The sequence below is a fragment of the Carettochelys insculpta genome, chromosome 8 (assembly GCF_033958435.1).
Source record: "Carettochelys insculpta isolate YL-2023 chromosome 8, ASM3395843v1, whole genome shotgun sequence".
Classification (NCBI taxonomy): Eukaryota; Metazoa; Chordata; order Testudines; family Carettochelyidae; genus Carettochelys; species Carettochelys insculpta.
This window is the reverse complement of record NC_134144.1, coordinates 36,615,069-36,627,628: the sequence shown is the minus strand read 5'-3', so window position 1 is coordinate 36,627,628 and position 12,560 is coordinate 36,615,069. Positions and strand designations below refer to the sequence as shown.

Below are 12,560 nucleotides of genomic sequence, written 5' to 3'. Positions count from 1 at the left end.
CTCCCCACAATTACTTGATAGCAACAAAAGATAACAACATGTTTGAAATCCCAGATGTTAACTGTGGATCTAACAGGTGTTGTCAGGGCTTGATTCTAGTCTGCACTATGCCATAATGACAGTGAAACCTTGTGTTTGTGTTTACTTTTGTTAAATGCGTATCTCAGAGCTCTTAATTTTTGTTGTTATGTGAGCACAGGTGTTACTTAGGATACTTGTGATAATTGATTTTTTTTTTTTTTTAATAACATCATACATAGGCCCCAATCTTGCAGAAATTTAGGAGCGTACATGACTTTGCTTATGTCATTGATTCCACTGGAGTCAATTAGACTGCTCATTTGTAAAGCAACAGGTGTACCTAGATGTTTCCAGAATAACTTGGCTGTGTACTTGGAATAACATACACAGCAATATAATCTTCAGTTCCAAACTGTAATAGGTGGGATGGAGTTTGTACAAGTCCGTGGTGAGACTAGCAGATATCCGCTGTCCTCTGGTGGAACTGCTTAGAACAATAGAAAAATTCTGTACTTTATAACTGTTGGGGAAATTGTTCAAAGTTCTCACAAAAGAATTTTTATCTAAAAACCAAGTAAACTTGAAACTAATGATCAAAGTGTGCATATCAACAGTTCTCCATACTAATGTTCATACTAAACCATATTGTTCTTTTAGTTTCTGAAAGCAATTATGGATCAAGACTACAGTCTCGCAAAAAAACTTTGTCAAATGAGTAAGTACTACATATATACACTTTTTTTACATTTCATCTGTTTCATTTTATTCTCTCCTTTCATGTCCTTTTTCTTAATTCCTGAGTAAATCCTTGGGTCACCTTGATCAATGCATCCATCACTTTTCACAGCGAGCGTGCCCATCACAACACATCGTTCATGTTATTCTAGTCACTGGTTAGGTTGTCAGTGGCACTGGGCTCTCAATCAGCACAGTGCATGTCAGCCTAGAAAATAAGATCCCAAGCAGCTCATGAGGCTCAACCTTCGAAGTAGCTGGGATTATAGACGTGTGCCACCGTGCCTGCTGCTAATAAACAAATATTTCTAATTGTTCAGGTGGCTTTCATTTTGATTTTGTTTTACATAATGTTGCTCTGTTTTCAGTAATATGTGCGAGCTTCCTCAATGGAAGATAATTCTTCACTATGCAAGAGGAAACTTGGATGAAACTTCACAGCATCCCAACCCTGCTGCATCCTGTTCCTACCTATGAAATTGTAACCTTGTGAAATTTCCAGACAGGGATTTCCACATGATTAGAGTGAAAGAGATGTGAAGATAGCACTCTCCTTTCCACTTGGATCTTTTGCAGCAATCTTGCCAAAGCCATTTGAAACTTAGAAACCATAATACCATATGGAAGCATAGTACCACTTTTCACGTGAGGTTTGCAAAGTTTTTTTCCTCAATATTGTCACACAGCATTCCTATGAAGTAGATGAGTACACTGATCACACACACACACACACACGTAAAAGGATTAAATTCCTTCCATGAGGACACAGTGATGAATCCATACTGAAATCATTTATACAACCTATAGAACTTCCAGCTTCCTGTTTTACCTCCTAGCCAGACTACACACCACTCCCCCAAAATGGGGAAGGCTGCATGACAAAGTACTGCAGACCAAATGTTAAAAGAACAATATAGTTTAGTATGAAAGTTAATATAGACATTTTAGGAAACTAAGTCTAGTATAGACGAGACCAGTTATAAATTAACAAATAGCAGAATTATGACACCGCATTTGATAGCTGTTTAATAGTCAAGTAATTGAAGATGGAGTTGTGGTTTTTTTGGTTACTACCCATTTAACTCCAATAACTAATACACATTTTGGAGAAAATATATCTTTGTCAAAGTTTCAAGCCTTGTTACACCTACAGAGTTTAGGCAAAAAACTATGCGGACAATCAAACAGGTATAATTACATCACTTGTGTACGTTCACACGACTGCATCTATTGGTGAAGCACATCTGTGGCTGGCATTCTAGCACTGACAAAGAGCAGTGCACTGTGAGTAGCTATCCCACTCTGCTACTTGCTACCTTTTTCAGCTGGGTGTTGTGGGAAGGCAGATTGGATTGCAGCACATCATGGATGTGGTTCAGCATCCCATAATGAAGTTCCCTATGCCCCACTGTTTTGTAGTATTTTTCAGCCGTTCCTGTTTACTCTGTGCCTAGCATTTCTGGTTGAAAGCATGGATTTTGCACAGCTTACTGTTCTGGTCACTGTTAATGAGCACTTTACTGATGGTCATGCAGTATATCACAAACTCCCAATCTGAATAGGAATCAGTTTCCTGACTTGCTGTGTGCCATGGAAAGAAACAGCACAAGATTCCTTTGGACGTTCATGGAGCAGCTGAACTTGTTGGACTGTCACTTTTCGGCTCAGAAAATAAATACTGATGTGGTCACCTCCTTACACCAGTCTGGGATAACAAGCACTGGTTGCCAGCTGTGGGATGCAGAAAACCACCTTCCTGGAACTCTGTGTGGCGCTCACCTCAGCACACCAATGCAAGTTGCCCTCTGTATAAAAAAGCAAGTTGCAATTGCTGTGTGGAAGCTGATAAGTTTGGACTGCTGCCACTTGTTCATAATGTAGTTTGGAGTGGAGAAGCCCACTGATGGGGCAATGTAAGTGTGCAGAGCCAAAAACTGTATCCCTTCTATGAAGGACTGTGACTTGGAAATGCTGCAAAGCCACCCAGTATTTCATGGATGATGGGATTTCCTAACTGCAAAGTGGGTGATAGATGACACACACATTCCTTTTTTGACACTGGACTATTCTGCAGTGGAGTACATCAGCAAAAAGGGCTGCTTCTCAGTGGTACCACAGGCACTTGTGCATCACCATGAGTGTAGTGGATTTTACTGATGTCAACATGGGATGTTCCAGGAATGCATAACGTTAACATCTTCAGAAATACTGGCCTGTACAGAAAGCTACAAGCTGTCTTTCCTTCCAGGCCAGAAGATTCAAGTGGGGGATGTTGAAATGCCCATAATGGTCCTGGAAGACCCAGCATAACCCTTACTCCCATGACTTGTAAACCTTACATGGGACACTTGGAGAACAAGTAGTGCTTCAACAGTAGGCTGAGCAAGTGCAGAATTACTTTAGAATGTGCCTTTGGTAAATTAATCTCAGACTGGGGCTAGACATAACTGAGGAAAATATTCCCATGGTCATAGCAGCCTGCTACGTGCTTCATAATGCGTGAGGCTAAGGGAAAAATTTTCCTGTGGGGTAGAGTGCAGAAGCAAATCAGCTGGCTGCAGAATTAAAACAGCCAGATACTGGGGCTATTCAAATCAGTAAGGCTTTGGGGCAACACTTTGACAATGAGCATCAGTATGTCTCTCTCTCTACATTGCTGGGGCTGCATTTTCATGCCACTTTGCATTTAAGTTGTGGTGGTTCCTGACCCAGATTCATCATCAGCAAATGATCAAATTGCCACCATATATTTCTGCCACCAGCAATCACTATATATGGGAGACAAAGACTGGCCATCTTTCAGATAGTTTGCTTTTATTAAATAACAACTAGCAGCACACACATGGACTGGCGGGAAGGGAGATGAGTGCAGGGCAATGAACGCTTTATATCTGTAAGTAAGTCCCAGCTATAATTTGGAAAGCTGCCTGAAGGAGTGGAAAGAATGGGGTACCAAGACATTCTGGGAAGATGCAAGAAGTGTGTGAGAGGAATTTAGGGAGGGGCATCCAAAGCGGTTCTGCATTGACTGTAGATGGTGGGTGGGTGTGTCTGTTCCTCCTGGCATGTGATGAGGGACTTACAACATATCTGCTTCTCCATCATTTTTATCATCTGTTCTTGGGCCTGGCCCTTTTACAATTAGCTGCTTGCTCACCTTTCTGTCCTGACTTGCTATTTGATAAGAGACTATATCTCTGATATAAATGTGGATGTGCAGTTTCTTTTAGGTATATTTTCTCTTTGTGAACTATAATTGGCAGACTGTCAGTTCCTATTGTCACAATATAGAATTATTAACATATCCTGTTGACAAATTACAGTTCTAATCTATGAACCAGAAAATACTGAGGCAAAGCAGTTTCTTCCACTTCTTGAAGAAAAATTGGTGATAGGTAAGTCAGAGAAGTGTTCATGTTTTCCATGAGTAAACAGTATTTGGCACTGTTACAACTACATGGACCCTTGTTTTATTTTTAAAACTGGGGTGAGCTGTTTTTAATCTCATATGTTTAATATGTCTTGAGTGTGATACATTGTTCTTTATAACCACATTAAACAAACATTTCCTAATTGCCAATGATCAACTTCAAGCACTAATATTATCTTTAATTTCATTAAAATATCCTTGCTATAGACATGTGAGTTGACTTAAAAAGAGAGTCATGTCTGGGAATTACATTTGCTCACAAAATGTGTATTAAATTGAACAATGGTAACCACACTGGACAAAATCCTCTAATGTGGTGAGTAGAGAAGAACATGGAGGAAAGGAGTCACAGAGGCATCTTTAACTTGTCATCCTGTTACTCCAGCTGTGACCCAACATTAGATGAAACGTTAGTGATCCCAGGGGCTAATATAACAGCCTAAGACTTTCTGGGGTGCCCTGATGACCTTAGGCTTTTTTGTGGCATACTGTACCCATGTATACCCACAGACTCGTTGCAGTTGAATGATTATGATTATATGTTTTGTACCAAGTATGCTTAATGAGGTATCTGAAAGGTCTTGATTAGATTAAATTCATTATCCTGTTGAAATATATGTATTATCGATGTTATATGTTTCTTACTGAAACATATCAAGTCATTCTTCTGCTCTACTCTGTGCTGATTAGGCCTCAGTTGGAGTTTTGTGTCCAGTTTGGGCACCACATTTCAAGAGGGATGTGGAGAAATTGGAGAAGGTCTAGAGAAGAGCAACAACAATGATTTTAAAGGTCTAGAGAACGTGAGCTATGAGCAAAGACTGAAAGAATTTGGCTTGTTTAGTTTAGAAAAGAAGACTGAGAAGGGAAGTGATAATGATTTACAAGTACCTAAATGAGTGTTACAAGGAGGAGGGAGAAAAATTGTTGTTCTTAGCTTCTGAGGATGGGACAAGAAGCAATGGGCTTAAATGGAAGCAAGGGAAGTTTAGGCTGGACATTAGGAAAAATTTCCAAACTGTCAGTGTGGTTAAACACTGGAATAAATTGCCTAGGGAGGTTGTGGAATCTCCACTCGAGATATTTAAGAGCAGATTAGATAGACATCTATCAGGGAGGGCCTAAAAGTCTAGGGTACTTGGCCCTGCTGTGAGGGCAGGGGACTGGACTCATTGACCTCTCAAGGTCTCTTGCCATTCTAGTGATCTGTGGTGGTAAGTCTGAGAGATGTGCACAGACTAGCCCCTCAGAGAGGACAAAGAAAGATATTGAAAACACAGATGCCTTACATGCCAAACCTCACATAGACAACAGATGCACACAAAAATTTGCAATGCATAATGAGGGATGGTCAGAAGAACACGTACACCATGCGACTTGCCTAACCCCATGACACAGGATGAGTTTTTCCATTCTGAGGGAAAAATATAAATGGGGGGAAATGACATCACAAAAAGGCCTGCCTCTTCCTCCCCTGCCCTCCCATCGTTACACAAGGGGAAACCTCACTGAAACTTTGGAAGGAACTGGACCTAACTGGAAGGTGTCCCAGTTTAGTATGATCTGCTGTGAAGTTTTAGATGAGAGAAATCTTCTTGATTTTTTTGATTTTTGCAATTTTTTCCTTTTTGTAATTAGCTTCTAAGCCAATATCACTTAATCACCTGAAATCTATCTTTGTCTAGTTAATAAACTTATATTGTTCTTTAATCTAAACCAGTGAATTTGTCTTAAGTGCTTGAGGGAGCTGCTCAGGGAGCTGGGACATGATCTTTTACCCTTTGAAGAAACAAACTAATCGATGAACTTTCATTGATAAAGGTCTTGAGCCGTGATAGACATACACTGCCAGGGTGCAAGGCTGGGGCTGATAGAATTTGCTGCTGTTTCCCTGTACATTTATCCCTTGCTCTACGAGCACAGTTGGTTCCCAACTTTGTGCTCGTAGGCTAAATCTCGTAAGAGGGACACTAAACTCCCATTAGAATACACGTAAAAGTCTCTGGTTGGTTCCTAGAGCTGAGCGCAGGAGTGGCAGCAGGTGGTGCTGCTTTTGGAAGGTAAGTGAACCTTGGGTATGCTGGGGGAGGGAGTTTAAAGGCTGGGGGGCAGTTTAGGGCCATGAGTGGGAGGGAGGGTTAAAACCTGGTGGTCGGGTCTGTGGGGTGGGTGGGTGGGTGGGGTTCAAGCTGCTGAAGGTTGGGTGTGTGGTGGGGAGGCGGGGGTCAGGCTGGCGGGGGATCAGGCTGCTGTGGGGCTAGCAGAGTGGGAGGGTCAGGCTGCAACAGGGCCAGCAGGGAGGGTGGGGGTTAGGCTGCTGCGAGGCCGGGGATGATGGGTCAAGGCTGCTGCAGGGCCATCGGGGGGTGCAATCAGGCTGCAACTGGTAAGCACTGCGGGGCCAGCAGGGGATCAGGCTGCTGTGGGGGGCCAGGGGGAGGTCAGACTAGGTCAGTTTGGAAGCAGGGGCGGGGATTAGCCTCGTATTAGCAGGGGGAGTTCACTCATAGAGTGAAGTACGGTAAGTAAATGTGTCCCTCATTTAAGCGAGTACTCGTAAGTGAAGTACTCATTTAATGAGGGATGAGAGTATCTAGTTCATGAATGGCTTGCAAGAGCCTTCATGCAACTGCATGCTGGTGGCTGAGTGAACAGAACCTGGAAGGGGGTTCTGTTCATTGGCATAGCAGCGTGGGAGAGATCCTACCTTTCACTCTCCTGCCCAGGCTAATGGTCCCACAGTCCAGATTGCATCCTGGAGCATGTCACAGTTGTGTTAACCCTTTGGTACCCATGCCATCTGGTGTGAGTTACTTCCAGCCATTCAAATTAATATTTGGGAGCTGGTGCAATCATCCTTTCCCTCTGCTATAACTGCTGTGCTGGCTGCAGGGAAGGAGAGTTGCGTAGGTTGGCGTGACCCTGCTGTGGCCATCCATACCAGTTTTAGGTACTTTGCTCATATTGAGAGCATGCTGATCACAGCACACAGATCTGGGTAAGCTTCGCAACTTTAGCCCTCTACTTTATCTCAGAATAAATAATTATTTTTATAAATGTGTTAGTGTATTATGAGAGTATTTCTATTTTAAAAGTACTTTTCTATCACTAAGAACCTAAAATATTAACACGTGTATTCATTTTTTTTCTTTTGGAAAATTCAGTTTGAAATGGGACACTTCCATGTTCGCATAGTACTACTAGTTGGAGACTTGTCTTCCTGGCTGACGAGATCAGTTTCTGCAGTATCATTTTTGATTTAACAAACTTTGGCTGCATCTACACTACAAAATAAGTTGGAAGTTTCTTACTTTGAAGTAAGCAGCTTCAAAGTAGAGCATCTACACACAAAAAGCACCCTGCCTTACTTTGAAGTAGGCTCCCCCATACCTCAAAGTAAAATGTCTACACATGATCAGCCCCTGCTTTGAAGCAATGTAAGGGGCCAGGAAATGATGCAGGCATGGGGTCGCATGGCCAACAAGCCATTCTGGGCTTGCAGCCAGTCGACCCCTTAAAGGGTCCCTCCCCGATACCCCCACCCTACACGTGCTCAAGGCTGCCAGGCTGTGGACAGCAGCAGCGCACGTGCTGGGGAGAAGAGCCGGAGACCATGCCCACTCGCACTCTTCCCCAAGGATGATGTCGTTTCCACCCTGGCCAGCCTGCTGGCCATGCTGGTTGCCCTGCTATTTGAGTGGTGTGGCTGGGTCACCCCCATGGAACCCAGCCTGCAGGCCCTGGCCACAGCCCTGCTGTCCCTCCCCGGAGCCCCTCTCCCACCCCGCCCCCCTGAGCCAGCACATGGGGTCCTTTTGCCACTAGCACCGAGTGGTGGGACTAACTGGTGCTGCAGGAGTGGGATATCAAGTGGTGGCTGAGGAACTTTTGGATGACCTGCCAGACATTCAAGGCCCTCTGCCACTGGCTTGCCCCAGTCCTCCAGCACCAGGATACCTGGATGTGGCCAGCGCTCCTGGTGCGGAAGAGGGTGGCTATTGCCCTGTGGAGGTTGGCCACCCCTGACAGCCACCTGTCCATCAGCCACCAAGTTGGCATCGGCAAGGCCACCGTTGGAGCAGCGCTGATAGCGGTAACTTTGTTCCCCCCACCCCCACCCCCACCCGACGAACCTACTCTGGACACAGGGCCCCTGGCAGGGAGGAGTGTCGACAAGCCGCTTCTATGTCCCTCTAGCATTATCTCTGGGAGGCCTGGGCACAGATGCAGGCTGGGTGGCTTCCCAGCCCCCCTGCAGCTGTGGCCCACTCTGGTGGGCTGTAGTGGCTTCCTGACAACAAACCTGTGTAGACAGAAGGGGACGGCCCCGTGAGTGTGGGTCCTAACCTGGGGGGCGGGGAATGGGGCACCCACTCTGTTGGCCCATGAACTTCAGGGGATCCTGGGTGCACAGAGGTTCCTGCCTGGCAAGGCATGTGGGCTGTGGGGCTGTTCTGGGGGTGCCCCTGCCCTTGCAACATCCCACTTGCCCTGTAAGTACCGTCCGTGACCTCTCGGGGCTTGGACGAGGCTCGGCTCAATGGGGCTCTGCTGGGTGTCCTGGAGGGGAGGGCAGTGACAAGGGTCCTGTTGCTGGAGCCCTCGTCATCGCCCTCAGTCTTGGTGGGCCAGTATCCACATGGGGGACTGGTGGTGCCAGAGGGGCCTGCCTTGTCCTCGCTGTCCATGGGGGCGGGGGAGGACTAGCGGCGTCTACAAGATGCTCCAGGGGGGCCACCTCCATTGGCCCCAGGAGCCTGTGCAGCTCCCTATAGTGGGGGCAGCGCAAGGGCCGTGCCTCCGACCATCGGGCAGCATTGCAGGTTTTGACATATGCCTGCCTCAGTTCTCTAACTTTTATCCACATGCTGCTGCCACTGCAGTCAGGCTGTCCTCAGGCAGCAAACCTGCTGGCCAGCCAGTCGAAGGCCTCAGCATTGTGCTGGTTTGGCGAAGGACCTCCTCTTCCCCCCACAGAGCGAGAAGGTCCTTCAGCTCAGCCTCGGACTAAGAGGGTCCCCTCCTGGCACAGCCCTTGCCCAGGTACTGTGAGCCCTCATCCATTCCCGGGAATGGAGTAGTGACTTTGAAGGTAGCCTCCCTTCAAAGTAAGGAAAAGTGTGTGTAGGTGCCCTGCAGGCTACTTTGAAGTCGCCCTGTACTTCTAAGTTTACTTCAAAGTAACTTTGTAGTGTAGACACTGCCTTTATCTTCCAAATGGAGTATGAATCCTGTAAAAGCAAATATTAACTTTACTCACATTAGAAGTCCACTTTACTTTCATATTATCTAAAAGTAATTATCATATTACTTTCTTCAGGAAAATAACCCAGAACACCATGTACAGCCTGTTTATTATGAGTATGTTATTTTGGGTTTATTTGGGATATAAAACCAAATAAACTCAAAATATATCGCATGCCTGAAAGTTAGTCATTTTTTTTTTTTACTAACCAAAACTTGACTTACCTATAATCTATATCCTCTACGTTTATATCTTAGAAAGTACACAGGCTTGTGCTAATGATAACAGTGAAGAAACGGATGATGGAAGCAGTGAGGACAGCGAAGAGGATACTAGCAGTTCAGACAGCAGTGGTAATGAAGGAGAAAAAAGTTCTGATGATTCTGATGAAAACATATAGGAGTTTGGTAACACTTCTGTACTTCCTCTGGGCTGATTATTTTGATTCTTCTGTACACTCTTTAAAAACACTATATTAAAATACACTGTTTAATCATAACTTTTCTCTGTCTTAAACTGCTATATTCTTTGCTTATCGCTTACCTCCCCACTCACACAGAGCCCACCAGACTAGTGGTTGTCAACCGGGGATGTATGTACTTCCAGGAGTACACAGAGGTCTTCCATTAGATATTTGCCAAATTTTATAACTGGCTGCTTAAAAAGCACTAGTGAAGTCAGTATGAACTAAAATTTCAAACCGACAAATGAGACAGCAAGCAGTTTTTCAATAATAATGGGCTGTGACATTTTTGTAAACAGTTTTTTTTTTAAGTGAGTGAAACTTGGAGTACACAGGACAAATCTAGTTCCTGAAAGGGGTGCAGTAGTCTGTATATGTTGCGAGCTACTGCACGAGGCTAACCTTAATCTATAGCATATTTTCTTCCTGTTGGAGCAATCAGATTGATGAAGAACTAAAGTGAGTATCATCAGTTGAGCAAAGAGATCACAAAATTTCTCAATAAAATGTGCTTTCTAAATTCATTGACACCAGTTCAACAGGGCCATAAATCTTCCAATAGCTTGTTGAAATCATGTGCTTTGCATGATGCTGGTAAGGCTCTGAACTGGGGAAAAAAACCCATTTAAAATTAAAAACAAAAGTGGCAATACTGGGTATTTGGTCTGACCCAGAAAGCCCAGTATCCTGTCACCTTGACAATAGCCAGTGTCAGGTGCCCCAGAGAGAATGAACAGAGCAGCTGATCATCAAGTGATCCATTCCCTGTCACTCATTCTCAGCTTCTGGCAAACAAGAGGCTAAGGACAACTTCGCTGGCCCTCCTGGCTAATAATCAGTGTGTACCTATCCTCTGTGAATTTATCAAGCTCTTTTTTTGAACTTTGTTGCAGTCTTGACCTTCACAACATCTTTTGGTAAGGAGTTGCACGGGTTGCCTGAGCATCATATGAAGAAATACTTCCTTTTTGTTTTGTTTAAAACCTGCTGCATATTAACTTCATTTGGTGATGCCCTAGTCGTTGTGTTGAGGACCAAATATCACTTCCACGTCTACTTTCTCTACACCAGTCATGATTTGGTAGACCTCAATCATATCTGCCTTTAGTCATCTCTTTTTCCAAGCTGAAAGTCCTAGCCTCAATCTCTCCTCATACAGAAGCCATTCCACAGCAGTCATTTTCATTGCCCTTTTCTAAAGCTTATTCGGTTTCAATATATCTGTTTTTAGATGGGGTGACCACATCTATACACAATATTTAAGATGTGGGTATACCATGGATTTGTATAGAGTCAATACAATGTTTTCTGTCTTTTATATCAGTACCTTTCTTAAGATTACCAACATTGTTTGCTTTTTTGACTGCCACTGCACATTGACTGGATGTACACTTCTTGGAAGAAAGCACACGTGCAGCTTTTTGAATAAATCTTGTGTGTGACCGAATGTTCTCACTAAATTGTATTTGGGAAATACCTGCTAACCTTCTATTCACGCAGCTTGTTTCCTCCCACCTGGGTGCAACTTCACTGGAAACTTCTCGGCCAGATTTGGGGAGACAGCTTACACTGTTTAAGGTTTGTCAGATATAAAGTTAGATAATATATCTAAGTAATCAAGGAGGGTAACTTCTACCAATCTGGAATTCAGCAAGTGTGCTAAGTGGGGATAACCAACACATGGCATGAAATGTAACACACAGCGCAGTGGACGGCATGGTGTATTTAAAAAAAAAATACATTCTAGATTGGACTGAACATTGTTTCTAATAGTCTAACCATGAAAACCACTTATTTTTAATACAGTGTTCTGGTGTGCAGAAGGTGTCACAATAAACATGTAATCATATTTTTGTTTCATGCATCTGTCCATGTCAGTATAGTGTTACTTTGTTACATTTCAGGATGCCTTATTAATGTCAGTAGCTATATGACACCGTTCTTGTCGTTCCTCTTACTTGCTTTCTCTTCAGTGTAACAAATGTGTTGATTAAATTATTAAATGTTTTGTTTGTTTTGATACATATTTAAATCAATAGGGGAGCAGCACTTATAAAGTAAATGAGAAATTGATATTTGGTTATGAAAATACATTTTGGCAAATGAGATATAGAAGATAATTGTCAAACGGTGATTGTTGTAGATATTTGGAGGGCCTAGTTTTCCGGTGCCCTTGGGTTGTTTTGTATTGAATTGGGAGCATAAAGAGCTGTAGCCCAAATTGATATGAACGTGGGAGGGTTTTCTCTGCATTGGAAAATTTTCCTATGGTATAGGAGTACCTTAGCAGCTCCTACAGCATTCTCTGTGTGGCTTCTGGTGCAGGTAGTATCAAGGGGAAAGGGATCATTGCCAGGGCATCTTTATGCCTCCTGGGGTCCATTCTTAGCTGGCCTGTGACAGCAGCCTTCAGGCCCTGGACAGAATTGGTGTCCATTGGTCCCAGGCCTGGGAAGTCACCAACACGGTTTAAAGTTATTTTTGTCCCCATACTTGAACTTATGCCAAGCACATTTCAGCTGTTCATTAAACCATAGGCTGTAACCTTTAAAATGAGTTTTAGTCTGAAAAAGTGACTCTGTAAAGATGGCACTCTTACACAGATCTTCTTGCTCTGTGGACAGAACTAACACAGTGAAGAGAAAGGAAGCTGAACTGTATTCTTT

The 12,560-nt window shown here is 43.8% G+C and overlaps 1 protein-coding gene across 1 annotated transcript in view; it reads left to right on the top strand.

Moving 5' to 3' along the window:
- The window catches only part of ERICH2 (glutamate rich 2), a 34,110-nt gene extending 22,256 nt beyond the window's left edge, over positions 1-11,854 (top strand). Inside the window, exons 11-14 of the mRNA XM_075001475.1 lie at positions 679-736; positions 4,080-4,151; positions 9,689-9,784; positions 10,788-11,854. Of these exons, the coding sequence (XP_074857576.1) occupies positions 679-736; positions 4,080-4,151; positions 9,689-9,784; positions 10,788-11,002 (441 nt within the window). The 3' untranslated portion in view covers positions 11,003-11,854. The remainder of the gene's footprint in view (positions 1-678; positions 737-4,079; positions 4,152-9,688; positions 9,785-10,787) is intronic.
- The last annotated feature ends 706 nt before the right edge of the window (positions 11,855-12,560 follow it).